General features: G+C 49.6%; 1 protein-coding gene across 2 annotated transcripts in view; it reads right to left on the bottom strand.

The window, feature by feature from the left end:
* SDC3 (syndecan 3) overlaps nucleotides 1-13,459 on the bottom strand; it is a 70,679-nt gene extending 57,220 nt beyond the window's left edge. The window contains exons 1-2 of one of the 2 annotated variants that reach the window (XM_007492996.3): nucleotides 13,312-13,459; nucleotides 12,645-12,768 (exon numbers count right to left, since the gene is read on the bottom strand). In XM_007492996.3, coding sequence (XP_007493058.2) covers nucleotides 12,645-12,749 — 105 coding nt within the window. In that variant the 5' untranslated portion in view covers nucleotides 12,750-12,768; nucleotides 13,312-13,459. Of the gene's footprint in view, nucleotides 1-10,066; nucleotides 10,371-12,644; nucleotides 12,769-13,311 lie in introns of those variants that run through there. The other variant, XM_007492995.3, reaches the window with a different exon arrangement.
* Between the last annotated feature and the right edge of the window lie 1,151 nt (nucleotides 13,460-14,610).

Raw genomic sequence — 14,610 nt, 5'->3', positions numbered from 1 at the left:
CGTGATGGGCAGGGGTAATGATAGGAAACGAGGGGAGGGGGACAGAACTGCAAGCAGGAGGGGACGTTATCCATGTGGGAGAGCCTGAAAATCTGGGGGGGCTGCTTTCCCTGTGGGACGGTGCGGGAATGTGGGGGGTGGAGAAGCAGGATCTCTGCCAGGGATGGGGAATGTATACAGAACATTATTCAAATGGTAGAGGCCAGGAATGCGGGAAGGAATGTTATGGGGGTGAAGCTGTGATGGAGGGAGAAGGCTTCCCCACCCTAAAGCAAGGGGGCAGGACGAGAGCCACTGGGACTGGGGATACTGGAGCTGTTGGGGAGAGAGGTGGGATTCTGAGGAATGACAGGAAAGGATGAAAAAGGGCATTAAATGCCAAACCCCAAGGGATGTGCCCGCAGAGAAACCAGCCCCTCTGGGGCCTGATTGCCAGAGAAGTCCCAGCTTGCCCCCCACCGACCTCTAAAGACAATCTAGCCCGGGGTCCCCAGGGCCCTGCCCCCTCGCTCTTCCCTTCTCCTCAGCGGGGAGGACCAGGGAGCCAATTCTAGACATGTAATTAGAGGGAGGAGAACTGCTGGGAGAAAGCCCAGAGCCCAGGTAGCAGTGGAGCATCAGACCACAGACCCCCCCCACCCGCCCAGCCATGTGGCGCCTGACTCAGAGGGGGGCTCAGATGTGGCTTGGGCCGGGGCCTCAGACTCTCCTCTCCCAGGGGATACAGAAAGGACAAGTATAGACGTACCCAGAATCCCATCAAGGCCTCCTAAAGGCCTGCCTTTAGAACATCCATCTCCTCCTGCTCACTGACCTCCAGGGGGCCCCAAATACCTTTAAGGATCAAATCCAAAATCCTCATCTTCACAGTAGAAGCCTTTTACAACCCCACCAGGCTCAGCCTTGATTCCCGCACATTTAAAATGAGAGAGGCTGGACTAGATGGCCTTGAAAGGTCTTTCCAACTCTAGATCCCAACCCTACAGAATTAGGGGGTTAAAGTAAACAACTCTTCCAAGTCTAATATTCTATGTTCTAAGTCCTCTTCCAGTTCTGACATTCTGGATGCTAAGGGCTCTCTTAGCTTTAATGTCCTATATTCTAAGACCCCTGTTAGCTTTGACACCTCTATTCTCAGGTTCCTCCCAGCACTGATAATTTTCTGTTCTAAGGTTCCCCCCAGTTCTAACATTCTGAGTTCTAAGGTTCCCCCCACCTCTAACAATTCTGTATATTAAGGGTCCTCTCAGCTCTGATACACCCCAGCTCTGACATTCGGGGTTCTAAGATCCCTCTCAGTTCTAACAATTCTGTGTTCTAAGGTTCTCCCCAGCTCTGACATTCGGGGTTCTAAGATCCCTCCCAGTTCTAACAATTCTGTGTATTAAGGGTCCTCTCAGCTCTGACACACCCCAGCTCTGACATTCTGGGTTCTAAGATCCCTCCCAGTTCTAACAATTCTGTGTTCTAAGGTTCTCCCCAGCTCTGACATTCGGGGTTCTAAGATCCCTCCCAGTTCTAACAATTCTGTGTTCTAAGGTTACTCCCAGCTCTGACATTCTCTGTTCTAAGGTTCCTCCCAGTTCTAACAATTCTGTGTTCTAAGGTTCCTCCCAGCTCTAACAACTCTGTGTTCTAAAGTTCCTCCAAGCTCTGACATCCCATGTTCTATGGCCTGTCCCAGTTTGGTTATTCTCATATATTCTCTCATATCTCAGACTTTCATCTCTGACATTCTGTTACACCTCTGCAACTTCATCTCTGAGTCCTCTCTCCTACAAGAACTCAGGACTCCAATCAAACTGGCCTCTTGATCCGTAGACACACACACACACACACACACACACACACACACACACACACACACACACACACACTTTGTTCAAGGTCTCCTGCCAATTCCTTCTCATCCTGCCCTGCCTCTCATCTCTGCCTCCCCACGTCCTACCCATCCTTCCTCCAAGAAACCTGCTTCAACCATTTTGGTCCACAATTCTCCTTCCTAATTCAGACTTCTCCAGCACTCTGTGGAATCTGGTTGGTGGTAGGGCTGAGGCTAGAACCCAGGCTGGTAGAGCAGACTGTACCACCACCCCCACCTGGATCCTCCAGTCTGATTCACAGCAGAAAAGTCTGAGCTAGTCTGGAGACCTGACTTGGTACCATCTTGCCTGGACCCAGAGAGATGGGGTAGTCTATCTACAAAGGGCCTCTTTGGAGCACGATGCTGGGGAAGGACCAGAATCAGGAGTGCTAGGTCTGGGGGCATCCCACCTTGGCCCCTCCCCAGCTTTGTTCCTGGTGCTCATCAATCTGGAATTCTAAAGGTGATTCTTTGTCAGCATCTTGTGTATCATCTCCAAAATAGACTATAAGCTCCCTGAAAACACTGCCCAGGTCTTCTTTGGCTCTTCTCCCTCACCCTAGCTTGGGGCTGGCCACACAGCAGACGCTCAATAAATATTTAATGCTGGGACAGGAATTGGGATGGGGGTGGAGGGAACTAGGGCAGAGAGCCCTGGACAATACTTTCTGAGCCAAAATAAGCATGACTTTGGGATCAATGGAAACTTGTTTGGAGTCCCTCAGCAACCTTAGCTCCCAGATCCTGGCCTCTCTTCTATTCAATGTTTAATAAATAATAAAGAAAGAAGCAAGGATTGAGCACCTACCATGGGCCAAGTTCTAAGCTGGGCATACAAAAACAAAATACCTCAGGCAACTATATCCAAGGAGTAAGCATTCACAATACAGACTAAGCAAATACAAAATAACTGGGGAGTGTGTAGAAATGACTGATAACTGGAGGGAATCAGGAAAGACTTCCTGTAGGAGGTGGTAACTAAGATGAAGCTTGAACAAAGCCAGAGATTCCAAGAAGTAGGGAGGGTGGGGGGCATTCCAAGCATGGAAGACAATCTGTGCACAGAGCATGGAGGCAGGGGGAAGAATGTTGTTTACCCAATAGGCAAGAAGGCTAGTTTGGCTAAAACACAGGGGGAGTGATGGGGAGGAACAGGAAATAAGAAAGAGAAGTTGCAAGTTGAAAGACTTCAGAATTCTGATCAATGCACTGATCAATCATGTCTTCAGAAGCTTGATGGTGAAATGTGCATCAGTCTCTCAACAGAGAAGTAGTAGACTACAGGTACAGAATGGGGCATACATTTTCTTAAAAATAATCCTTACCTTCCATCTTAGAATCAATACTATGTATTAGTTCCAAGGCAGAAAAGCAGCAAGGGGTAAGAAATGGGGATTAAGTGGCTTATTCAGGGTCACAAAGCTAGGAAGTATCTGAGATCAAATTTGAACCCAGGACCTCCCATCTTCAAGCCTGGCACCCTAACCACTTAGCATCCTCACTGCCCTTGGGGCATTCATTTTCAGATATAATTGATTTGTTTCATTTGACTGTACTTATCCGTTAAGAGGGATATATTTTGGAGTCTTGGGGTGGGGGAAGCTTACAAAGAGAGTGAAGAGTCAGTGACTGATATTTTTTTTAAGTGTCAATAAGATCCTTTTTTAAATGTTGGGTCAAGAACTAAAAAAGATTTTAAAGAGAGGGGAGCTAGAAAAACAGCAACTAGGGATTCTCTCATTCGAACTGGGGGCGGGGGGGTATTCAGTTGCTTCAATCATGTCTGACACCTTATGTCCCCATTTGAGGAGTTCTTCGAAAAGATACTGGAGTAGTTTGCCACTTCCTTCTCCAGCTCATTTGACACATGAGGAAACTGAGGCACAAAGAGTGAAGTGACTTGCCCAAGGTCACACAGCTAGTAAATGTCTGAGGCTGGTGAACTCAATTCTTCTTAACTTCAAGTCCAACACTATTCACTGTGCTACCTAGCTGCCCTATCTTGGGATATTACACACCCTGCAGAAGCCAGTTGCTCTCACCCAAGAGAACCCAAAAAGAAGCCCCCAATTAGTGCCTTTATCTCCTCAAGAAGTAGCACCCCTCTAGTCCACAGGTCCTGGGAATGAGTCCTCAGCAATATGTGAGGTTCAAGGGCCCAATCTGGACAGGTTGGAGGGGTTGAAAGGTGGATGGTCAGAGTGGAGCTAGAACTTGGAAGACCCAGACCATATTTGGGAATGGAGGGAAGACTGCATAGTCCAAGAGGATTAAAAGACCTAGAATGACCTCTCAGTAAAGACAGACCAGCTCCAGAACCCAGAGACCCCCTTCCCTCCCACAGGCTGGCTCCCAACCACAAGCCAGCATTCATTCACACACATACGCATACGTCAACGACCAGCTTTTTCCAGGGCAGGAGCCAAGAGTTTCCCATCCCACAGAGCTCTCAGTGACTCACTCTGAGGGTGCCGGGTGAGTCTTAAGAGAAGATGAAGTTGGAAGGGACCTGACACCCCATAGTTCTCACCTCATTGGGTCAGGGCAGGCTGACAGAGTGAATAGGCAAGGTAAGTGAGAAATAAATGAACCGCAGTGGAATTTGTCTAGACGCAGAAAAAAAAAACTTAGGAATCCTAGAATATAGAAAATCAGAGCCCTAAGAGAGTCTTTGGAATTGAGAAAATCAGAGCTGGAATGGACTTTAGGAGATAAAAGATTGTGAGATATAGAAGAGACCTTAAAATAATATAGAATGTCTGAGCTGGGACAGCTAGAACAGAGAGGACAGAGCTTGGAGGCAACTTTGAACACAGGACATCAGAGCTAGAAGGGACTTAAGAAAGCAGAAGCTTGGAAGGACTTTAGGAGATAAAAGATTGTCAGACTTAGAAGAAGCCTCAGGATAACATAGAATGTCGGCGCTGAGAAGGACCTTCGTAAACAGACTCTCAGGGCTGGGGTGGACTTTAGAACATCAAATATCAGAGCTGGTGGGAATCATAGAGCATACAGAATGTTCAAACACAGAATCACAGAGTCTTAGAAGTGGAAGAGACAGCAAAGGTCCAACTCGTAGCTAAACTAGAAATCCTCTCTAAAATGATCAAGGTCATCAAACCTCTACATTTCCAAGTGATGGAGAACTCATTAGCTCTCATCATATTTTCTGATAGCCCTAACATAAAATGTCCAGGCTGGGAGGGACCTCGGAGGCTGCTCAGTCCAACCCCTTTGTAAATATCACCAGATTTCAGGTATTTGGGTGGGATGTTACCAAGAGCTGGAGGGAAGATGCCAGGTGTGGTGGCAAAGTTAAAGGATCACAAGATTACTGATTTGGAATCAGAAAAAGACCCCACAGGTCATCTGGTCAAACCCCCCTCATTTAACAGATAAGGAGAGACAGTGATTTTCCCAATATCACATGGCTAGCTTAAGTCTGGTTTTTCTGATTCTGTGTCCAGCACTCTGTCCCCTATATCGCAATACTCTGGATCATTGACCTGGAAGTCAGAAGACTAGGTCCTGTTTCTTATCACAGTGCCTCAGATCATTGACCTGCAAGTCAGAAGACTCGGGTCCTGTTTCTGATACTGAGAGACCTTGGTTAAGTTCTTTCCCCAAATCTGGACACTTTGGTTTTCTAATCTATAAAACAAGGGTGGGAAGTTGGATTATTAGACAGTTTCCAGCTCCAGGTTCCATTTCATCTTTGGCTAGCTTCATTCTCTCATTTTATTTCTTCCATGAAGCTTTCCCCAACTATCTCAGTCCTTAGGCCACGGATTTGAAGCAGGAAGGAATCTCAGAAGCCATCCACTCAATCTCTTTATTTTACAGATGAGGAAACTGAGGCTTACAGAGACAGGACTTTTCACAGAGTCAGGATTCAAACTTAAAAATTGTCCAATTCTAAATCCAACTCTCTGCCTCTTCCCCCACCCCACTCCGTCTCTGTCTCTGTCCCTCTGTCTGTCTGTCTATCACCATGTTCTCTCTCCATCTCCCTCTCCCATCTATAACACTTAGCATATGTTGCCCAGTATCTCTTCCTGTGTTTATATCGTTTATCTTCACATTTTGGTTGGTAAGAATCTAGTCTACTGGCCAGAGTGTCTAGAACTAGGGGAGTTACAATCCCAGGATCTAACTTCCCCCGAAGTTGAGGATCCCAGTACTAGGTCTCATCAATCCCAGCTCTCTTGCTTCCTGTCCGAGTGACCTCTGACCAGTCCATCTACTTGTCTAAGCCTCCTTTTCCTCCATATAATAAGAGTGGGCCTAGATGACCTCTGAGGACCCTTCCAGCCCCGACAATATTCTTTGTTAGGGAAGTAAGTGGAATGGAGAATGATGGAATTCTAATGAGTCAGGAATCAAGAGGACTAGAGTCAAAAACCCAGCTCTGCTGCTTAAAATCACTTACGTCTTAGGACCTAAGTTTTCTCATCTATAAAAGGAAGAGACTAGACTAGCTGACCTTTGAGGTCTACTCCAATTCTAAATCTATGATCCAATGGGTCCATAATTCTAACCTACTATGCCCTAATACCCCTTCCAGCCTTAATATTATGATTCCATGAATATTTCTTCATAAAGATTCACTGATGGACCAATCCTCCCCTCCTCTCCTCCTCCTAAGTGTTTTTCTGAATCATAACTATGTAACAATGGAATTGTCTGCTTTGTAAGGTAATGAGCTCCCTCCCTTTCACAGGGATGTTCTATCTAGCCCAGGCAGAATGACCATTAGTCCATAAGCTTGAGAGCAGAGACCATCTTGGTTTTAACTTTTGAACCCTTATGGCTTAGCACGGTGCCACATATTAATAAATACTAGTTGCCTGACTATCCAGTTTTCTAGGATGTCATAGAAAGGATTCCTACATGGCTGAGATACTAGACTATCAAACCCCTATATTCCCTTCCCACTCAAAGACTCTACAATGCTGAGGCTCCTGCCCTTCATCACTGGGTAGAGCCCTCCTTCAAGGAAGGTAGGTGACCCTCCTTTCCCAGACTGACGTCACTTCCAGAAGCATAAAAGGATCGCCCTGTCCCTCAGTCTCCCGGCAATCCTGTCCCTGATCCAGGCCCATATAATCCATATCCTGGCTTTAAGGAGCTCCCAAAGAGAGGGATTTATTCTACAGCTTTCTCTGAACTGGGGTGTTTTCAGGCAAATATCAATTCCACCTGTGGTTTACTTCCTCTTGTTCTGGCTTGCCTGGGAAGCAGAGGAAACCCTCTGGTCTCCTGAATTCCAAGGGACGCCCCCTTCCCCCCTCTGCTGGCCCCATCTGAAACTCCTACCATCTATAAATCCAGGATAATGGCAGCACACACTATAAGGCACCACAAAAGAGAATCCAAGTATCATATTAACTTTCTTTTCCTGGAAGGAAAAATAAGTCTTTCTCATGCCTGCCTAGCTTCTTTCGAGGAGCAGCTCAGGTACCCTCGCCTCCTTTGGGGAGCCTTTTCCTGATACCCCTGGAGGTCACAAATTTAGAGCTAGAAGGAATCATCTTGACCAATGCTCCCATTTTACAGATAAGGAAAAGAGGTCCAAAGAGGTGATGCAACTTGTCCAAGGTCACACAGTTAATAAACAACCCAAGAACCTTGACTCCAGACCCAGCATTTCCCCGGTTACACATTTCTTCATCAAATGATCGAATATCGTATGCTCCAGCAAACACACGGCGCCTCCCATGCACACGGTAGCACTCGAGAATACTAATTGTATCCCATTGAATTGGAAAGGTGAAATCATTTGCCCTGGGTCAGCAAAATGCTAGAATATGGGCTAGAATTTAGGCTTTCCTGACTTTAAAAAACATCATCATTATTGCTAACATTTCTAGAGCCTTTAAAAGTTTGCAGAGTGCTTTACAAATATTATCTCAAGGGGAAGCTAGGTAGCACAGTAGATAGATGACCAGGTCTGGAATCAGGAGGATGTGGGTTCAAATTTGGCCACAGATACTTCCTGGACAAGTCACTTAACCCTGATTGCCTAGCCTTTGTCAATCTATTGTTTTAGAATTGATACTAAGTCAGAAGGTAAGGGTTTTCAATATGTATATTATCTCACTTGATCTTCACAACAATGTGGGAAGTAGGTGGTTATAATAATCTCAATTTTACAGATGAGGAAACTGAGGCTAGGGAGGTCTAAATGCATTGCCTAGATTCCCACAGATGGTAAGAGTCCTGACCAATACCAAGGTGCCATGCTGCCTCTATTCTCAAATTACTAATAATGCTAGCCCCACCTACTTCATGGCTATGTCATAGGAAATGACATGAGCCATGAACCCTTCCATGTCCAATGCAAGAGAATGGACAATGATGGCAGTTTCTAAGTACCCAACCATCAAGAGACCCTCCCTGCTCATCTCTTATAGACCACACACCTCTGGGTTCTTCTAAGAATCCTGGCCACCCTGAACTTCTCCAGAATCATTGCAATTGCAGCTTCCTCTCCAGGGGCAGCCCTGACCTCTTTTATGCCTTAGCTGGACCTTCGGGGCTCAGGGGAGAAAAGGGAGAAGAAGGTAAGTGACCACCATGAACCTGGGCAGCTGGAAAAACCACCCAGCCAGCCTCCCACTGAAGACCTAATCCCACACGCCTTAAAGCACCCCATTCTACCCAACTCCTCCTTTCTAAAGAGTGAACAGAACTAGCCACCCCTAAAGCCATGGGTCCCCCATGCCCCCAGATCATCTCATAACTCTCCAATTTGTGAGGTGTGGGAGCAGGAGAAGGAGAGGACAATAGCCCCTTAACTCTTCCTCCAAGGGGCTCCCAGATTCAGACTCGGCACCTTCCAGCAAATAGACCCAGAGACTCCAGTCCCTCCTGGTGGGTTGACCTTGGACCCTGCCCCCCCATCCGGTATCTTCTAGAGGTGGCCCAAGAGCAAGGAGGTGACTGTCCCCCCAAACCCAGGCTCTCCAGCTAGAGGGTTCTACAAGGCACCCCTGCACACCCACACCCACACAGAGGACACAATCGCATGAACAGTCCTATAAACTCAGAGCCCCATCACACACAGACACAGATACACACCCCCCATGGTCATACAAGCACAGGCATCAGAACACACACCCATCAGCCTTTCTCATTCACACACACCCCAGTTATCTACACCACGTCACCCTCCTGCACGCACCCCAATCACACTTATACACCCTTCCCTGTCCAGGTCACCTTCACACACACATGTACACCTTCACAACTCGACCCCAGCACCCAGCCCTGGGGCTCAGGCACCATCATGTTCCTCACCGAACCTCCTAACCCTGCTAAGCCCCAACACCCTCCCCCAGGTGACCCCAAAGAGGGCGAAATCAGGCTCTCCCCAGGAGGACACAAAGGAATCCCCCGAGGCCAGTGTCTTGGGTTCCCCGGGGAAGTGGCCAGTGGTCGGGGAGGCGCAGATCCCGAGACACACCCTTATTCCGAGGCACTCTCCCTGGCAGGCACTCATTCCCCCATGCCCCTCTCCCCAAACCCAGTGGTCACACCCACCGGGCTTCTCCCCGCCTGGAAGCCTAGGGCTGTGGCTGGAATGGTGACGAGGTCTAGTTCCCAGGAGGGCCTCAAACTGAGGAGCACGGGGGAATGGGGAGGGGCACAAATGGGGGGCGACGAAGGGCTCCCCCAAAACACAGACAGAAGCACCTGGAGTAGAATCTTGTCTAACGGGGATCGGAGGAGGGGCTGGGCTGGACAGGCCCTAATGGAAAGGAGAGGGGAGGAGGCCCTAAGGAAGAAGGGTTGAGGAACAGCAGGAGGGAAGGTGGGAGAAGGGTCAAGAGCACGGGGAGAGCATGGAAGAGAAAGAGGACTTGGAGGAGGGGGGGGGGAAGCTGGCTGGGGAGGGGTCAGTCAGGGAGATGAAGGACTGAGGAGAGCGCCAGGGAGAAAACACAAGGAGGAAGAAGGGGGGCACTTCGGGAGGAAGGAGAGAGAATTGGGCAAGGGGGAACAGAGGTGGTATTTGGGGAAGGGGCCGGGGAGGAGGACGTGCTTTGGGTGGTGGTCATTTGGAGAGAGGACACAAGGAGGGAGGCGGGAGATGGTCGTAGAGGAAGAGGGGGAGGAGGACACCTGCGGTGGGGGAAGGGGGGGAATTTGGGGAAAGGGGAGGGGGGGAGACCCTGGAGAGGGGTCTCCCGTCTCACTCACCCCGGCGGCGCGTCCCGCCAAGAGCAGCAGCAGCAACGGCGGCAGTAGCATCCCGCGGGCCCCGGCCCCGGCCCCCGCTCCCGCGCCAGCGCCTGCCCCGGCCCCGCTCCCGCTCCCGGCCCCGGCCCCGGCCCCAGCCCCTGCTCGGTGCGGCGGCCCCGGCTTCATGGCTGCAGACTAGGGGCCCGGCGGGGCGGGGCGGGGGCTAGGGGGTTGGGGGCCGGGGGCGGGTCCGGCGCCTTTGTTCCCGAGGCGCCTCCGGGGGCGGCCCGGGGCGGAGCGCGCCGGGAGAGCCCGGGCAGGAAGGGCGGGCCGGCTTGGCGCCCACGGGGGCTGCGGGGGGCTGCAGCGCCCACGATCGGGGCCGCAGCGGGCTCGGCTTGGACTCCGGCTCCGCGGGGCTCCGCTACGCTTGGGCTCGGGCTCCGCTGCACCGCGACTCAGGTTTCGGCAAGAGCTCCGCCGCTCTCCGCCTCAGGCTCAAGCTCCGGCTCGGGCTCGGGCTCGGACTCGGGCTCCGGCTCCGGCTCGGGTCCGCGCCGCTCGCTCAGACCCAGACCCAGCTCCAGCCTCAGCCGCCGCCCCGCAGGAAGCGTGCGCCGCCGCCGCCGGCCCGGGGCCGCCCCCACCGCCGGGGAGGAGCCGAACTGGCGGGCGGGAGAGCCGGGGGGGGAGCGCGGGGAGCGCGGGAACGCCGAGGAGGGGGATGGAGGAGCGATCGCGGCCCCCTGCCGAGAGCTGCGGGCAGCGCCGCCCTCCCCAGCCCCGCACCGCGCTGCCCGCTCTGCGCCTGAGAGCCCAGAGCTCGCGGGCGTCCTCTCCTCCAGCAGTGCGGGACGAGGGCAGCGCGGCATTGAGATCCGGAGCCTGTCACTCAACCAACCGGCACCAGCCCCTGCCAGGCCCCGGGGGTACAAAGGCACTAGTCACGCAGCCCCTGCCAGAAGGAGCGCACTTAGCTGGACCTGGAGGGCTCCTTAGAGATAGCCCAGCACTTTATACAAATGGAAACGGGCCCACACGGGTTAAGGGAATTGATTTATCCAAGGGTTGGTAATGGTGTCTTGTCTCCAGGATCCCTATAGATGTCCACTTCCCTGAAAATGCCGGTGTCCGTGTCTTACTAGAATTTGGGTGTCCAAGCCCTCGGGAATCCTGGTATCTCATTTCTAGAAATGCTATGGTTGGCTTCCCAGGGAATTCTGGTGCCCAAATACCTTAAGATTAGTGGTACCAGGGCAGCAAGGCAGCTCAGTGGATAGAGAGTCGGCCTAGATACTACTAGAGGTCCTGAGCCTTCAAATCAGCCACTTCCTAGCTGTGGGACCCTGGACAAGTCAACCCCCATTGCCTAGCCCTTAACACTCTTCTGCCTTGGGTATTTTATTTAAATAATAATAATAATATAAAAAAAAAGATTGTTGGTGTGTTGACTCTACAAATGCTAGAGTCCACTTCTCAAGAAATGATGGTAATCCTGGTACAGTCTTTGGGGACTGAAGCACTGATATCCCAGGAAGCCAAGCTTCACATAAATTCAGAACTGGAAGGCCTTGTAGCTCATTTGGTACATACAATTTCCCTTCTACATCATGCTAGATCAGTCAGTCACCAGCCTCTGTCAAAGGCTCCCAAGGAAGAAGAAGCCTCTTGAGGCAGGGCATTCCATTTTTCTCCTTCTTAAGAACTGTCAAACCAAAATTTCCTTTCTGTGACTTCCCCCCAGTCCAGTCCTGGTTCTGGCCAAGCAACACAAGCCTAAGCCCTCTTCTCTGTAACAGAGAGCCTTTCAAACACTTGGAGTGCTATCGTCTCCTATTAGTGGTGGGAGGATTTCAGCCCAAATCCTTTTACTTCTTGAACTTCTCTCAAACTTGCCTATATTTTTCCCTCTCCTCAATTCAGCCTCAGACCACCACAGTTCCATTGCCTTCCAGATCACCTTCATAATTCCCTCTCCATCATCAGCTCAAATCCCTCTTCTTTCTCCATTTGCTCCCTCTGAAGCTAGTATTTGCACCCAGAAGTTCTTGCCTGAGATTGTAAGCTCCTTGAGGGCAGGGACTGTTGTTTGTTTGGTTGGTTTTTGCCTTTTTTTTTTGGTCTGCCTTTCTAACCAAGCACAGTGCCTGGCTCCTAGCAGGAACTCAATAGGTGTTTATTAAATGGAGTAGAATGAAATTACTCCAATTTTGATAATAAGCATAACAGCACAGATAAACTAGATGATGCTTTGAGATCCTTGGCAGAAGGGTCCTTTAAAGGGGATATCCCCTGGGGTCCTATACTGAGTTTAGAATATCTTTGGAGAGAAAAGTTTCTCTCTCTCTCTCTATCTCTCTCTCTCTCTCTATCTCTCTATCTCTCTCCCTCTCTCTCTTCCTCTCTCCTCTCTTCTCTCTCTCTCTCCCTCCCTCTCTCTCCCTTTCTCTCTCTCTTCTCTCTCTCCCCCCCCCCTCTCTCTCTCTCTCACACACACACACACACACACACACACACATACCACTTGTACAAGTGGGAGGTATAATAGAGGCAGTCAGGAAAAGCAACCAGTCCCTGGACCAAATCAGCAACTTACCTGAAATGACCTCAACTCAGTGCCTGGAAGCTTCATCATGAATCCCAAGTGGAGCGTCCAACAGCAACAAGAGAGACAGACAGGAATGTGGCATCCAAACCTCATGTAGAGACTGGTAAAATTTCTGTCCAGAGAGGAGAAAACTTAGGACCAACCCATGTATCCTCTCATTCCAAAGCTAAAGGGCTATCGAGGCACCAAAAGACCAACCATCCAATCTCTCATTTTACAGATGAAAAGAGTGACCCAAGTAAATAAGCATCACAGGCAAGATTTGAACCTAGGTCTGCAAAGCATATTCTCTATCCTTCATTCAGCATCCAACTATTTGTTCCATTGAGGCTGTGAAGGTAAATTAAAAATAGAAACAGGGCTGACCTTGCTCACAGCTCTGAATTTATTCATCTACCAAACATTTTTTTAAAAACCAGTCTTGGAATCACTACTGTGCATTGGTTCCAATGCAGAAGAGTAGTAAGAGCTAGGCAATAAGGGTTAAGTGAATTGCCCAAGACCACACAGCTAGGAAGTCATATTTGAACCCAGGACCTCCCATTTCCAGGCCTGGCTCTCTATCCACTGAGCCACCCAGCTACCCCCTTACCAAATACTTATTAACCACATGCTATTTGCAAAACACCAGTGTTAGATGCTGGAAGAACCATACCTGATACAGCGCCTGCCCTCTTAAAGGTTATAGTTGAGGAAAGACACAAGCCCAGAGGATGCTACTAAACAATGTCACAGGATAAGCACACTTGAGCCAAACAAAGCAAAGCAGTGTGTGAGGTCCAAGAGGGAAGGTCATCTCCAGGCCCTCAGACACTTCTTTTCCGGCTGGGACTTAGCCTGAGGCCATGTTTCAAGGTCCCTGGGAGGCAGATTTCCTCCCTGTGAGAGATTTATCGAGAAGACTTCCTTTCAACTGAAGAGTCCCTGAAATAAATGGGGTTGCTTCTGAAGGTAGTGAGCTCCCCAGGGAACAAAGGTGAGGAAGTGGCTACCTATCATAAAAGGTAGGTAGAGGAAGGGGGACAGGAAGGGAAGGCTCCTGTATTTATGCACTTCAGTTGCAGAGGGTAGGAGGTTGGACCGGAAGACTTACAAGGTCCCTTCTAGCTCTGAGATCTGACTTTGTGCCTCTGGGATCTAGAGAGTCAAACCCCCCTGACCCTACTTCCTATTCCCCACCTCCACCCCATAACCAGCCACAGGCTGGTCCAGAGGTCAAATTACAGAGCTGGACTGGAAAAGAGAGAGCACCACCTACCGGGCACCTAGATCCCTGCCTACTACCAGAGAATTAAGAGGTTTGAAACAGGTTAGGAATAGATTTAGGGCCATCTAGCCCAATCCTCTCATTTAACAATTGAGAAATGAGTCCAAATGAGTTCAAGTGACTTGTCCAAGGTCACACGTATAGTAAATGGCAAAGTCAGAATCTGACCTCAGGGCATCACTTCCAGGTACAGGAAGATTGATAATCTGACGGAATTCTGCCCTAGTCAGATCTCAAGTTCAGTTCTGATCACATAGTTTAGGAAGAACATTAATAAGACAGAGAATAGGGGGCAGCTGGGTAGCTCAGTGGATTGAGAGCCAGACCTAGAAATGGGAGGTCCTAGATTCAAATCTGACCTCAGACACTTCCCAGCTGTGTGACCCTGGGCAAGTCACTTAACCCCCATTGCCAACCCTTACTACTCTTTTGCCTTGGAACCAATACACAGTATTGATTCTAATATGGAAGGTAAGGGTTAAAAGAAAAAAAATAAGGTGGAGAATATCCAAAGGAAGTTAATCAGGATGGGAGGGGCCTTGAGTTCATGATTTATAAAGTTGAGGGAAGAAATTGGGAAGGGTTTTATTTTTATTTTCTTTTTAAACCCTTCCCTTCTGTCTTGGAATCAATACTATGTACTGGTTCCAAGGCAGAAGAGTGGTAAGGGCTAGGCAATGGGGGTCA

The sequence above is a fragment of the Monodelphis domestica genome, chromosome 4, assembly GCF_027887165.1.
Source record: "Monodelphis domestica isolate mMonDom1 chromosome 4, mMonDom1.pri, whole genome shotgun sequence".
NCBI classification, from domain to species: domain Eukaryota; kingdom Metazoa; phylum Chordata; class Mammalia; order Didelphimorphia; family Didelphidae; genus Monodelphis; species Monodelphis domestica.
This window is presented reverse-complemented; position numbering and strand designations above follow the sequence as displayed.